A 15,437-nucleotide genomic window follows, 5' to 3' on the forward strand; every position below is an offset into this window, starting at 1 on the left:
ACAACACAATCATTTACTCTATTCTGGACATGAACATTCGTAGCGCGGGGGAGGGGGGGTCTGGTGTAATTTGCATCACGACACTTCTTGTTTCTCCTTGTTTTAGCAAATATTTTTTTGTTTATAAGCAATTTGCATCTACCATGATTTTGAATATGAAATCTTAAGATTTTGTTTGGGAGTTGCAGGAGAGGGAAATATATGATTTTTAAAAAAATATAGAAATTTTTTAATATTAATTTTCTTGATTTATAATGATAAAATAATATTTAACATTAATATATTTTTAATTTTTAATATACTATAACAACAAAAAATCATATTTAAATAATTTGTTTAAGTCTTTCAAAATCTCAAAAAACTCTCATTCAATACAAATTTTGAATCTTCCAAATTAGAGAATTTTTGTTGTTACAAAGAAAAACAAATTCTCCTAAACTCTCTCAAGTCTCAACCAAAATCTTTCTATTCTTTTTGCTCAATCCTTATTATTTTTCAAAGTATTTCCCTTCTTTCTCCTCCAAACTCCAAATCTTAAGAGTAGCACACTTTCAAATCTCAAATTTTAACCACTATCTTAACCACTAATAATAATTTTATTGATAAAATGTTTATTTAAAATATTTTAAAAAAATTAATAATAAAAGTTATAATTTTACTTTTAACAATAAAATAGTTGAAAATAGTAATTCTTAGAAAAACTTTAACAAACTAACTTGGTGACACACACTTGGTAATGAAGATCATACGATTCTTATCTCAAATTTAACAAACCGCCATGGTTGCCGCTGCAGCTGCTTTTGCTCTTCCCGCGACCACCAAATCCACATTCTTGTTCTCATCATCACACACTTCCAATTTTCGAATACTCAAAGTTAAAGCTAATGCAACACTTATAACAAACTCCGATTGGTTTCAAGTGGGTAGACCCATCGGAAACTATGGTTTCATGAACGTTACTACTGCTAATACTGATCAATATTCATTTGGAGAAGGAGGAGGATTCAAAACTCAAGATGTTCAAGAAGGTAGCGTCAAAATCAGGTACTTTACTTTTAGGGATTCGTTTTTGGATTAATTAGTTAATACTCATCGTGGCTGCTCCATTGCAGGCTTTATGAAGGAAGGGTTTCTCAAGGTCCGCTTAGACAAACACCTGTTCTCTTTAAGGTATACTAGCCTGACATTGACACTGCGACACCGATAATAATTTGAAAAAAAAGTAAATAAATTAAACTTAATCACAAGTGTCGGTACAGATGTCCGATTTTTCTACAAGTGTCGGTGTTACATAAATTACAATCAATGTCTTTAGCTAGCACTTCATGTTTGAATTCACTTCACTCAAAATGTTCCATTGAGCATTGAAATTTGAAATATTATTATTACTTTTAACAATGAAGGTTTATCCTGGAACACGAGCGGGTGGAGTTGTGGCAGATATGATGGCTGCAAACGAGTTGAATTCCCACATGTTCCTTCAAGTGAGATAGTTTAACCGTTCCATATCAGTTCATAGTGTTACCAGTTGCTCATTCATTTGTAATTCTTACAGAGCAGCTCTAAAGGTATGAGTCGGCATCTTATGTTACTTTTAGGTGGCTTTGAAACGACTACCGGAGAGCAGGTTTACTTTGTACTCTCAATTTGAAATTAAGATTTTTAGCATAATAACGTACCTTTTGTCCTCCAATTCTGTTAATGATGTTGGATACATTTATTCGATCAGTGGCTTGCTTTTCGTGATTACGGGAAATCTAGTGCAGCAGACTATGCAAAAGTTGCAAGTGAGAAGATGTCAAAAATGTCTTCATGGAATAGCTTTGAACTAGGACAGACAATGAAAAGAAGACGACGTTTCATTATAATACTTCTTCAGGGTGCTTTGAGAGGTTTGGCTTACATGCATGATCATGATAGATTGCACCAGAGTCTTGGACCGTTTTCTGTATCTCTCAAGTATGTAACTAGCAGGCATTTAGCTCTGTTCTATGTTTTCCATTTGGATTATATTTCCTTCTCACTCTACCATTAACATGCTTAATTTTAATATGATGGCAGCACAATTTCTGAAAGAGAATCTCCCTATTTGATTCCAAGGCTTAAGGATTTAGCTTTTTCTGTTAGTGTTAGGTAAGGTAATGACTTGCCGAGCTATTTTGTCTTGAGTTAACCAAACTTCAATGAATTGATCACACATACAAATTTCATATGCATATGGCATAGAAATATTTGAAATTTGAATTTCTTTAAACGTAGTCTATTGCACTGCTTATTGGCAGCCACCGGTAGATTTCATATGACACTTTTTTAGTTTTACTTTTTCTTATTGTGTATTTTGTATATTTAGACTTCATAGATATTGTATTTTGCAATATATGTATTTGTTTTGAGGCCTATGCATGGGATTTATGATTTATTTGCAATATGTTAAAATTTTGCAAACTGGAGTAGTTTATAACTTAAATAGTTTTACAATTTTTAAAGGCAGATGATTCATAGTATAAAGAGAACTCGCACGGAAGTTGCACGGATACTGCGTGGATAGATAGATATCCATGTTTTCACCATATAGCGGTGCTCTTATTTAAATTATTCCAGGTATTCAGAACTAGAGGATTCAGGACCACTTACGGAAGGTCTTTGGGCACGAGCTTCAGCAGCTAGTGCATTCACTTATTTAGAGAAAAGAGCTTTTGGAATAGCCGATGACATGTGAGTCATCTGAATTTGGGTTAATGCAGCAGTTTGTTTCAGAGTCTTTTTGGGTCATGTCTGACTTTTATCAATTACAATACAGATATGAGGCAGGCCTTCTTTTTGCATACTTGGCTTTTGTTCCGTTTTGTGAAGCTGGTGTAATGGATGGCCTTTCTTTGCAAGTAAGCCATGCTGCCAATTAGACTTTGTCTTTAGTACTTGATAATTTTTCTGTTACTTTTCCTTATCATAAGATAATATCCTCATTGAATTATTTATTCTCCATGAAATTCAGAGGCTTTTAGAGAACACTTTTCGGCTTGATCTTGAAGCAATGCGAGAGTAAGATATCTTTTATTCTATATTTTTGGTTTAACTATTACAGGGAGTAGACATCTGTTATTTTTATTAATAGATTAAATTTAGTCATTGCTTTTGTCTCACTTTATTCTATTCTTCGTTACATAGGTATTGTGTAGCAGATGACAGGTTAGTTAATGCCATCGATTTCCTGGATCTTGGCAATGGTGCTGGTTGGGAGCTGCTTCAGGTATATAAAACATGTCTGCTAGAACGGGAAACTATCAGTTTATGATTTTGAGTGAGTGTCTGCTAAACAAAAGTGTCTAACAAATTGCTGATTTTCACAAAAGCTCTAAAATACCAATAGTTTATAGAAACAACATATGCGGAGTTTACCCTTGTTCTGTCTGCGATTGTAGATGTGATTTATTTATAAACACTTGTATGTGATGCATTTTCTGCTGGCACGTTTTGGTTCATCGAAAATACATGTATTGCTACATCAATTTCAAGTGTGAATTTCCAATTCAGTAGCTAATAGCTATATCAAAATGTTCATGGCGCTGTTCTCATGATTTCCAGGCAATGCTTAATGCTGACTTCCGAAAGAGACCAACTGCGGAGACTGTTCTCAATCACAGGTTTATGACTGGGGAAGTTCTTTGAATTTCAAGATCAAAAGAATGTGGTTGTCATTGTGAAATATATCTACCACATGGCACCCCAAGCTCCATGTTTTTGGAATATGAATGTCGTGAATTTGCATTGTTTTATCACAAGCAGCTATGCTACTGTAAATATGTATTATATTCTCACAAACATGCATTTAGGAGAGATTCAAAGAATAAATATGGTTAATTTATACAATTGATAACTGATAAAGATGAAGTGTCCAAATAATTAATGGTTAAGGAAGAAAGGATATGAGTAACATTGAAGGAAGAGATGAAAAATATAATGTAGAATGGATGAGGTTGTCTTACAACAAGTTGGTGAAAAAAATAAAGATTTTTTTTGTTATAACTTAAGGGGGTTAGAGGGTGCAACAAAGAAACAGAAATTAAATTATTGATATGAAAAGAATTTTGGTTGATTAAATATATTCAATAAACTAAAATGAGTTAGTAGATCAAATTGTTTGTGAGAGGTTGTAGGGTTCAAATGAGTGATTTTCTCTTTCAAAGCCTATCATGTGAGGGGGGAATCTTACAACGTGGGATAATAATAAATTTTTTGTAGAGTAAATCTATTATAGTTCATCATGTACTAATGCTTTTTGATATATTTTTTAAAAAAATAAAATGGAATTTAGCTTTGATCATGTACTAATGATTTTTGAGCCTAATTGATTAAGAGGTTTTTTAATCTATTAGGCGCAAGCTTCATAATAGATTAGATACAATTTCTAATTGACTAGAGGACGATATTTTGCTTTTTTTTTAATTGGTTAGGAAGCTTCTTAATCAATTAGTTAGTGGACACAATTGATTTTAAGAAATCCTTTGAAATAAATAGTTTTAAAATCATTTTGAGTGTGTGTGAGCGCGCATTGTCTTGATACTTTGAAAGGCACTCACACTTATTTATACACTATTGAGCATAAGCAGGTAAAATTATAATCTGACACATGATCGAGGGAACTTTCAAAGATTTCAGTTTCTTTTCATGTTGAACTTTGTATTTGACTATCTTTGCTCTCAAGACTAGAGCCTTCTTAGCTTCTCTTTTTCGATAACTTCAATATTTTACTACTTTGACGATGCTCGTGATTATTTTAGCTTTGTTCTTTTGTCAACATCAAACCAGAAACAATGTTATCATAACCTACACAACAAGTGTATTTTCTATATGCTCAAAGATGAAGTATACTTTGGTAGATATCCGATGAAGCATTATATTGTTATCTTGAGTGATTGCAAGGATGATTTTGAGAAGAGCTTATGTTAAAGAAGTTGGAGACATTTAATAGCTAAAGTCTTCTAGATTTATGGGCTTTGGCTGTTGGGGAGTCTGAGGTGTGTCCTCAACAAGTGTATTTTACGCCCAGACCTAGTCCCTTATGGTGATCTTCATCGACTTTAGAGAAGTATTTCTAATCCTTAAAGATCTTGGATCAAACTCTTCCTCCTCTAGACGAACTTTAACATGAATCATAATTTTTATGATCAAGTCCCCATATGAAAATAAAGTAGCTCATATACTAATACAATACAACATATGCAAAATTACTCTAGTAGCCCAGTTGGTGTCGATCTTTTTGGTCAGAAGCCAAGCGGCCACAACACCGGTCTTCAATAATTTTTCGTGGTTGAAGTTCCTTAAAATGAGCACATGAAGGATCACATAGAAAATGAGACGACATGTCACAGTCATATATCCCACTATGATAAAGACCCTATGTCACATTGATGGATTAGAAAGAAGGGATCAATTAGATTATAGAAGGTTCAAATTGTCCATGTAATTTGGAGAATCAGAGGAGTAGAGGAGCCATCATAGGGTATATCAACAATTTCTCCAAACTCTTTGATAGATAGAGATTGGGATTTTACATACCTCGAAAGTGATTACCCCCTCTTTGTAGTTGAGATTTGCATAATTTTTTTCCAACCTTGGGTACACCTCTTCTGGTTTATTGCAGACGAAATCCTTGAGGTTGGCTTTGTTAAAAGCATCAAAGAATTTAAAATTTCCAAAAAAAAAATCTCATCAATAAAATGTGGTTTGAGAATGTAGCGGTCGAAGAACTTCTTGTTAAAATGGTTCTCTTTAATTTATGAAAAAAAAACACCAAAATCATAGTTTGTTGAAGATGTTCTTGGAGAAATTCAAATTCTTTTTAGAGCCGTCTAATGATGATCTGATAGAAAAACTAGTAACAAGAATAACAAACAACAAGCACACAAGAAAATAGTGGAGGATTTAAGTGATAAAGGAAAAAAGAAAGAGAGTTACCTTTTATAGGTTGTTTCTAATCCGTTAGATCATGCCCTAATTAATTAGAGCTTCAATGCAATTAGTTTATTGAGTGGTAAACCAATTACAAAAATTTGAATATCTAATTGATTAGATCTATGTCTAATTGATTAACAGGCTTTGATTTTGAATTTTGAAAAAGTTTTTAATCAGTTTGCCCTTGTGGTCTAATCATTTAAAACGTGAGAATTACAGCTCCCTACTTGGTTTGGTTTTGGGTCGTGATTTCCATTTGCACGGGCCTTTATTTTTTTATATTAAACTTTTTTTATAGAAAACAATTTCATTTATTAGATGAAAAAGAGAGAGTACAAACATAGAGAAAGAAAAAGTGTTCGGGCATTTCTCATCCACACATTAACAACAACACTAATAATTAAGACTAACAAATTATGGACATCAAAAAGCTTTGAGAGGTTAGAAACCAAAAGGAGGGTACCAATCTAAAACTTTAATCCAATCATCCAAACAAAGTTCTTTCGCAAGAGACGAGTAGGTTTTAGAACCCCAATCTTTAAATCTATCCAATTACGGATCATATCTTTAGCTTTGACACTAGCTTTATCATGCTCAACTCAATTATTGAGGTTCACAATATTGATTAATCTCATAACTTGTGGATGAAACAATTGTTGACTGAAAAAGAGAAGTTTGGTTTTCCGCATCCCTAATAAGATTCTTACTCAAAAACACATTTCTTTCATCCAAGCTTCTTTGAGGCATTTCATCAAATACCTTGAGCACAAACTTAAAACAACTTAAGCCTAATAACAACACACCCAACAAAACAAACCAAGCAAGAAAAAATAGAACCCACGACAAAACAAGCACAATAAAATAAACTATTACATGAACACATATACCACTCTGGGCCATTAGTTGGTAGAGGTGATTTTGGGGTTGCAAGCGATTAATGGTTGATGGCGGAAAGGAGGAGGAGCTTAATAGAGGTTGGAGGAAGAAACATGTATGGACCTAACATGGATGAAGGTTTCAAAGGAATGAAAAGAGAGGAGGGGAAACTTACAGTGGGGAAGGAACCTCCATTGAAGAGGAGATGACCACGATAATGGTGGTGAATAGCTCCGATGAGAAAGGAGGAGCCCCTACAAAAGGGGAGGTGACACCCAACAAAAGAGGAGAACCCTAAGTTTAGAGAGACGGGAGAGTTTCTCTCTTAACATTTTCTAGTTTTTAGTGATTTTTTACATTAACTTAAGCACAAAAATTAGTGGAAAATTTCAAAATATTAATTCGTTACTTATCACTCGTTAAACAAGTGTGCAAATTTTTGAGAATTTTCCAATCCACCCCTTAAATCTCTTAGCCACCTGGTAAAATTTCATTTATATCCTCTGCTTCCATAATGTACCTCCAGAAGTATTTTTTTTTTTTAAAAAATTGGATTTTTTCCGTAGGTGCATCTACGAAAGCGTTAAAACATAGTGAAATTTGGGAAGATCTCAAATTAATTGGGAAAATCCCAAATTAAATGAAATATTCCGTAACTACATCTACGAAAGGTTTAAATGAAATCGAGTTTTTCGTAGATATACTTACAAAATATTATATTATATTTTAAATCAATTACATTTCACTCCAAAAGTCAATTTTTATAACAAAAATAGAATATCAAATTATAGTAAATCAAAGTAGTGCATTTGAGGTTTTTCAATTACTTTGATTTACTATAATTTGATGTTTCATTTTTGTTTAAAAAAATTGGAATTTATGAGTGAAATGTAGTTGATTTGAAAATATAGCATAATGTTCCGACACTCTATTTTCAAAACCTACCGTAGGAAGATTTCATGAACTTAATTAATTTGGAATTTTCCCAATTAATACATCAGGAAAGGAAATAAGGCTCAGTCCACACTTTGGAAAAAGGACTTAAAAGGGAAGCCCTTGAAAAACCCACCCCCTTTCCGCAACAGTCTCAAAGTAAGCCAAATCCAATCAGATCTTGGGAAATAATATTCCATATTCCCTCCGAGCACGTTACTGACTAAATTGCGGAGGAGTTAGGAGAATAAAATTTAAATCAAAATAAAGGAATAAAAATGAAGTACTATTTAGTTGATTGTTCATAAGATGCGGCCATGAGAAGACGCTCAGAGGTGGTCGAGTCTCTTATATCGTGAACAAATAACAACCATGAAAATGCATGCCTCTCTGTATCGCCCGTCAGTTAAAGGTACACGGGAAAAACATGTGGTGGAAGAATGCATCCACCGAAAGTAAGAAAAGAGGACCACATCCACCGATTGCACAGTCAGACGAGGAATAAGTGAAGAAAAAAGAGAGCATACTACCATTATGACTTTCTCGACGAGCTAATATCCCGTAATATTTTTGCACTATTTCAATGATTAATATTTTTGCACTATTTCAATGATTATCCTTGCAAGATGGTATAAGCCGCTCTTTTGAGGTAGATTCCAGACTTGGCAAACATGTTTCAAAGCGTAGCTGACGCACCCTCCTTAGGATGTAGGAACTAGCCACCCTAAGAGCATATGTGGTGGAGCCCAAAGACGTCTATCCAAAACCAAGTCAATCCTGGTGGCAAATTCTTTGCTGACCCCTTTTATATCAAGTTTGGATACCAACACCTCCAAATAGAACCCATAATAATTGGTTGTATCCACCATCAGGTTGTAATAACGACGTCAAGGATAAAGAGTGATTGCATATAAAAGATCTTTTGTCATATCAAAACCTTCTCCATACAATGCGTCTAATATATGTAGAGCTGACAAATCATCTTTACCACATGACGTCCCTTTGGAAAATGATTTAATGCACATGTAAAGTACAACGAGGATGAAGTAATAACCAAGGTCAATCACATACTGATCCCGTCTCAACAACCACCTTATAAAGAGCATATTTCAATGTCTGAGAGAAAGCAATGCGACAAATGTATATTTTTCATGGTGAAGATATGTGTTGTTGTTTCAAGGTGCTTGCATACAAAACAAGCTCCTCGTTTGTTTCGAGGTTCCAAGTCTGTTGTAGATGGTTTTACAATATCCATAATGTGACTTCTGACTTCCCATGTCTCATGAATAACACAAATTATACCATCAGGATGATGACATGCCTTACTCATGACATGATGCTCATACAACTTCCACATAACCGTTGCTCATCCACCCTCGAAGACTCCTCAAATGCCGTAAATAAATTCCAATCATTTTCAATTACATTATGTACTATATTTTTTCATTTGTCACTACATATGTGTAGCGTCTTAAGATGACACGCCATATCAAAAATACTTGCTCCCATCCTTACCATAAAGACAACAATGAAACCTTGAAAATAGACAATTAAAACCTCCAATTTGAATATAAACCATATATAATGCACAATTATATTTCTCCTATACTCAATACAAAAGATGTTTCTCCCCTCTTTCATATTAATGTGATTTTGCAGAATTTTTTAAAGTAATTTTTAAAAAATAAATTTCGATAATTTATTGTTAACTATTTTAAATAAATTACAGTGATTCTTCATAAATTCTATCGATTTTAAAGCTAATAGTTATAATTAATATTTCAATTTTATAATATAAAAACGGATAGAAAAAAATCCTGCAATAAAGAATTTAATAATTTACAATTTTACACCATAATCAAATCATTTTTTATTATTATATAAATATTTAAAATATTAATAAATATAATATAATTAACTTGTTTTAGTTACTCTCTTAAACGAGGCTTATTTTAGTTTACCAAGAAATGAATACTTGGAAAGAAAGTATGGGATAATTAACATCAAATAAAAATATTAAAAGATACTAGTAGAGCTGTCAAATGGGCCGGCCCAGCCCGCTTCGGCCCGGTGGGCCAACGTGTTTTAATGGGCTGGCCCGGCCCAGCCCAATTGCTAAATGGGTCACATAAAATGAGCCCGACCCATTTTACAAAGGTCCGTGCGGCCCAATGGGCCAGCCCGGCCCGTATTTCAATATTATAATTTTAATTTTATAAAAAGGATGTAATGGATAAATGCAATACAACATAAGTAGAGAGTCATCATAAACTTATATAAGTGATGTTTAAAATATTTATCCATAAACATATATGAATACCACAAAATCATCCATGTAAAAGTATAAAGTAACTTAATATTATCACCAATACTTATCAAATTTTCTCTACATCTCACAACCATTTCCTTGATCACATCATTTTGAAAATATATCTTGATCCTCTTTAACTTTTCTTTATGACTTGAGAACACATTTATGAAATCATATCTTATCTCAATCTTTTTTCTCCAAAATTTACCAAAATCTTTTTTTAATGGGCCAGCCCGAAGCCCGCTTGGCCCGGTCCGGCCCAGCCCATAAAAAACATAGGCCTGATGGGCTGGCCCAAAAAGACAGGGTCGTGTTTTTTTAAGATATTTTGCGGCCCGGCCCGCGCTAAATTGTAGGGCTTATGGGCCGGCCCAATGGGCCGAGCCCATTTTGACAGCTCTAGATACTAGTATAAGAAGAAGCAAGATAATTAATTTTTTAAGAAAAAGCTGGAAAAAAAAACAAATAATAATAATAATCTATCAAAGAATCAAAAAGATTAAGTTGAATTTGATAGATAAATTGATTTCGTTATTAGTTGGCGTGAATCTGTGATCCAAGCGAGCATCGTCGAATCGTAATTGTGGTACTCCCATTACGTGTTTGTTAAAATTACTCAATTACCGTAATCACAATCAATTCGATTATCTGTGTAGGTTTTGTAGCTTTAATCCCTAGTTCCCATTCATAATTCTTAGGTTTAATGCTTGTTTTTTCAGAAATTCATCTTCTTTTTTTTCCAAGATTTGCAAATACTTTGTTTGTTTTCTTATTCATTTCCGTGTTCATTCTGAAGTTGTTGCAGTTATAGCAATTATCAAGTGTTAAATGTTAGTGGTTGCTGCTGCTTGGTTTCTCCAAGTATATCATCATATATTTGCTGGGAATTAAGTGGGGGGAGTAATCCATGGTAAACCAGAAAGGGTCTAATCAGTCAAAGATATGCTATAGGCCTATTCGACCTTCTGATCTTGATGTTTTAGAGCGAATTCATGGTAGATTATTTCCCATCAGGTGAGATCATGTTCTTGTTTTTCCATTGGCTTCAATTATGAGTTTCGAACTTGTGTTTGGTTAAAGGTTTTTTGTGAATCTCAGGTATGAATCTACTTTTTTTCAAGATGTGGTCAATGGACGGGATATTGTATCGTGGGGAGCAGTTGATCTTAGTCGACCAAATGGCCAAAGCGACGAACTCATTGGATTTGTAACAGCGCGGATTGTTCTTGCAAAAGAAAGTGAGGTTGACCCCCTTTATATATAATAACTGTATGCATTTTGGATTGTGTTTGGTTTATGATCTTTATGAATCTCAGGCATTTTTTCATGTGGGAAGTGTGGCTATTTAATGTTTTTATGATTTACTAGATTGCCATAAAGGGATTTGTTATATAGCTGATTCTTGTAGGAATTTTTTTTTTTAATTTTTGAAAACGTGTTCAATCAATCTTCTTAATGCAAACAAAGTAGGTCTATGTTCAAGCCCTGACAAACTTGACGGAGTCTATATTTCTAAATACCAAAGTTTGAGTCAATCAATCATTTTCCACAGTCTGTTTAGGTGGCTTGATCATTTTATTATGATGTTAACCTATTAGAAATATATGTTGCAGTGGTCTATAAAAAATTGCTTGTTTTTATATTGTAAGTTTGGACAGAGAATACAGAGTACTCCCTGTAGGAGCCAATACATTTAGTATTAAACCGTGACTTAGGTGTCTAAAAGAGTGGATATATTGGGGGAATGTATGGATGGTAGGGAGACTTAATTGAATATTTATGGAGGTTCTAATTAAAAGTGGAGGAAGTCACAATTCCATTAACTCGCGCTACTTTTTTCTTGAATCTTAAGATTGATAAAACAGAGGGTTTGGGGTGGGAATAGTATTAGTAGATAGACGTCAAGTGGGTGACTAGAGAAAAATGTGTTGATTGATAATGCAATTAGGGGATACTAAATTACAGTGGATGCTTATTTGTTGGATTTTGGGACTGAGGTACAGATTTGATGCTTGAAATTGCATCAGTAGTAGCATCAGAAAGATATGTGTGAATAGTAAAGAGATGTCTATGGATTTCCCTCATGCCCTCATGCCGGACAGAAGGTGAAATTACAGAGGAAAACAACAGTGGGGAAGTTGAGTGTGGGGGAAATCCAGACTTGAAATAACTGCTTTCAATTGTATTTTGGAGGACTCAACTATTCTTAGGGTAATAGACAGAAAAGGGAACAAAACAGTCAACTTAGTCTTTGTCTACAAAAAAAGTTGAATATGTTATTAGAGGATTATGCAGTGGTTTTCATGGTGTTGGAATCTGGAAGGGCTTCCTTCTCGTGGGGATGTGGTTCGTTTAATCACATTGCTGCATGGGGCTGGTCTAGTGAATGTATGATCTTATAGGCATCCTCAACATCACAAAAATGAAATAGGAAAACAGTTGAGTCAATTCTCCTACAAGATATATTTCTGTCCAATTTTAGTGCATTCTCCTCTATGTATTATTAGTTGAGAAAAAAGATTCTTCATGGAGAATTTGTATTTATTGTAAAGCTATAAATAAGGGTCTATAATGTGATAACTGGATAAGTGCCCCTTAGTTCAGTGGCAATTGATGAGCTACGTGCTGCTGTATATTATTCTAAATTGGATCACAGGTCAGATTATCATCAGATTTGGCATAGTGTAATCTATCTTGATGAGTCTATTTCCTACATTTGGAAAGGAAGACAAGGTGGCAACTAGAGTTAAACGAACCACAAAATGATCCATCAACCTATAACCCATCCACCCTTCTGAAATGTGTATTCTAAAAGGAGAAAGTGACTGAAATATCTGTGATAATAGCAGTTATGAGTAGTTATGCATTAGGAATACATGTTATAATGGTGCCTGAAAGTAGTTGTATGTGTTGATAATTACTTCTATTATGGTAGTTACAGGCAGTTACATACTAGCCTATTAGTAATATACGTTGTAGTAGTGTGTAAAATATAAGCTCTGCTAGTATTTTGTTGAATATGGAATGCTCTATGTTGGAGTCGCGACTTTGAGACAATTTTTCTTTGTTGTCCTGTGTGTGAATTGTGCGGATCCAATAACATTAGTCACTAACTTATCTGTTGGTGTTCTATCCTAGTCTTTAGGTGCTAAACTTTAGTTATTGTCTTAATTTTTTTCCATGAATATTGTTCTTGTAGATAGTTGATTTGCTTGGATATGACTCGGCCAAATCCGATCAAACTTTAGTGTACGTTCTAACACTGGGAGTAGTGGAAGCATATAGGAGCCTTGGAATAGGTATTATTAGTCGCTTGTTTTGTACTTCAATTTTGTTGAAATCCTCCAGTAATATAATTGACAGTCTAATCTGTGCCTCATCACCAGCTTCTTCTCTGATTCGGGAGGTTGTAAAATATGCTTCAAGCATTCCCACATGCCGAGCGGTTTACTTGCACGTAATTTCTTTCAATATCTCAGCAATCAATTTATACAAGAAAATGTCTTTCAAGTGTGTTAGAAGGCTGCAGGGATTTTATTTCATCAATGGCCAACACTATGATTCATTCTTATTCGTGCACTACGTAAATGGGGGACGGTCTCCTTGCTCACCATTGTAAGTCCAATATTTTCTAACTTATATGCCCTGATATATTAAGACTGATCTTATATGTTTTGTTTAAAATGAATAGATTGTGATAGAATTTTAATTTCCATTTCATATTTCAGAGAGCTTCTGTCTGCAATAATAAGCTACATGAAGAGTGGCTTTAAGGCAGTGGCCGCGAAGCTCTGCAAGAACGAAATTAGGAAGATCTCAAGGTGGGAAAAGTGTAAAGAAAGCCATTCTCTTGTCTCACTCTCAACAATACCCAACAAAAGAAACATGGCTGTCGAGTGTAATGGTTGTGAGTTTGTGTGATGTATTCTTGTTAGTTTCATGTTTCATGTATAATTCAACATCACTTATAATTCTCTCTAGAAAGGTGCCAAAGTTATAGTACTTACTATATGTAACTGTTCTGTCAGAATAAATGCAATCCAAGAGATGAAACCAAAAATGTAGGCCATACATATATATACCATGTAAAAAGTGTTTCAACAAAATTGTTTTAGACCATGGATTGGCTCCTTGTATTCTTTTAGAAGATACACCGATGATTAAGCGTGTGTAATAAGAACTTGTGATTCTGTTGACTGTTATTGTAATTGGCAATTGACAGATAGTGTTGGATTAACAAAAGTTGATCTATTTAGAGTGTTTGAATTGATTTTGATCAGAATTGATTTTCATTAAATAAAACATATCAAGCACTATGCAACTCAGTGAGTTAGTCACGACTCGACTTAAAGAGTGAAATGAAAAAACTTCAAAAGAAACCATTTCCATTTCTTCTCTACATATCAGTGAGATCCATTTCTTCTCTGCATATAACCGATTTCTCACTGGCAAAGCATAACAGTTGTAAGAGGCTTTGTATCTTTCTTAGAAATCATTTCATCTCTAAGAAGATTAAAAATACAATACATTGCCTCCCTCTTTTCTACAGGAGCTGAATATCCTTCTATGACAACTAAAATTATTGAAATGGTTTGCCTGCATTAGTTACTTTGTAATATGACTTTCCTTATTTCAACCAATCCTATGTATTGTGATAACAATAATTTCATTCAAAAATTTATAATTTGATCTTTTATGAATCTATTAAGCACATTTAGATTGATTGTTGTTTTACATTGTAGATTTACTATATATTATAAGGGATTCTTGTATTCAAAACTTTTGAATTTATATTGTCAACAAAAATGACATAAAATATATGCATTATTGGTAATTAATCTTATTCCAAAAATGCGTCTGAATTTCAAATGTTGGTAATTTATTTTAACCCATTTTCTCTCCTAAACCATTTCTAAAAATTTTGCTTTTGAAGTAACAATATGTGATGGATTTTCTGAATAAAAAATGTTGGTCCTCTCAAAAATAATATTATGGTTATCCATGTACTAAGAGGTTGTAGAAGCGTGCTTCAAAATTTTAAGTTAAAGAAAATAAAATGAAATAAATTTTAAGGATAGAAAGAAATCAACGACTGTGGTTGATGGCAGCACAGTCGTTAGAGTTGGTCGAAAGTTCAATTAGAGATGAGAATAGGCTAGGTCAGCCTACAGGGACTTATGACATAATCTATTTAAGATCAGATTAGGTCAGGCCTATTTAATAAAAATGTCAAAAAGCCTATTTAATTAAATAGGTCAGACTTAAGCTATTAAAAAAGCCTATGAATCTTATAAACCGGTCTATATTTTAATATATATTAAAAATAGTCTAAATAGGGTGATATATATATTTAAAAAAAATG

The 15,437-nt window shown here is 33.6% G+C and overlaps 2 protein-coding genes across 7 annotated transcripts; both read left to right on the plus strand.

The window, feature by feature from the left end:
* Positions 1–707: 707 nt before the first annotated feature.
* LOC131647113 (uncharacterized) lies at positions 708–3,870 on the plus strand. Its single transcript, XM_058917024.1, has 11 exons — positions 708–1,044; positions 1,113–1,170; positions 1,404–1,484; positions 1,556–1,627; positions 1,730–1,959; positions 2,062–2,133; positions 2,602–2,715; positions 2,801–2,882; positions 2,996–3,042; positions 3,169–3,250; positions 3,586–3,870. Exons 1-11 carry the CDS (start codon positions 779–781, stop codon positions 3,667–3,669), a joined length of 1,188 nt encoding a protein of 395 aa, XP_058773007.1. The 5' UTR covers positions 708–778; the 3' UTR covers positions 3,670–3,870.
* Positions 3,871–10,511: 6,641 nt separating this feature from the next.
* LOC131652551 (histone acetyltransferase MCC1) lies at positions 10,512–14,277 on the plus strand. Of its 6 annotated transcripts, XM_058922436.1 has the most exons (6): positions 10,548–10,727; positions 10,872–11,089; positions 11,174–11,318; positions 13,275–13,374; positions 13,462–13,690; positions 13,804–14,277. In XM_058922436.1, the coding sequence occupies exons 2-6, from the start codon at positions 10,983–10,985 to the stop codon at positions 13,994–13,996; spliced, it is 774 nt and encodes a 257-aa protein (XP_058778419.1). In that variant the 5' UTR covers positions 10,548–10,727; positions 10,872–10,982; the 3' UTR covers positions 13,997–14,277. The 6 variants fall into 6 exon arrangements, with proteins under 6 accessions (XP_058778416.1, XP_058778418.1, XP_058778417.1 ...); XM_058922433.1 differs by having other exon boundaries at positions 10,512–10,661; positions 13,275–13,690; XM_058922435.1 differs by having other exon boundaries at positions 10,540–10,661; positions 10,881–11,089; positions 13,275–13,690.
* The last annotated feature ends 1,160 nt before the right edge of the window (positions 14,278–15,437 follow it).

Source organism: Vicia villosa, linkage group LG2 (assembly GCF_029867415.1).
Source record: "Vicia villosa cultivar HV-30 ecotype Madison, WI linkage group LG2, Vvil1.0, whole genome shotgun sequence".
In the NCBI taxonomy this organism is placed as follows: Eukaryota; Viridiplantae; Streptophyta; class Magnoliopsida; order Fabales; family Fabaceae; genus Vicia; species Vicia villosa.

Coding starts and splice junctions, on each gene's coding strand:
- LOC131647113 (XM_058917024.1), top strand. CDS start 779: ATGGTTGCCGCTGCAGCTGCTTTTGCTCTTCCCGCGACCACCAAATCC. Junction 1,485..1,555: donor ATTCCCACATGTTCCTTCAA/GTGAGATAGTTT, acceptor TAATTCTTACAG/AGCAGCTCTAAAGGTATGAG. Junction 2,134..2,601: donor GCTTTTTCTGTTAGTGTTAG/GTAAGGTAATGA, acceptor AAATTATTCCAG/GTATTCAGAACTAGAGGATT.
- LOC131652551 (XM_058922433.1), top strand. CDS start 10,983: ATGGTAAACCAGAAAGGGTCTAATCAGTCAAAGATATGCTATAGGCCT. Junction 11,090..11,173: donor GGTAGATTATTTCCCATCAG/GTGAGATCATGT, acceptor TGTGAATCTCAG/GTATGAATCTACTTTTTTTC. Junction 11,319..13,274: donor TTCTTGCAAAAGAAAGTGAG/GTTGACCCCCTT, acceptor TTGTTCTTGTAG/ATAGTTGATTTGCTTGGATA.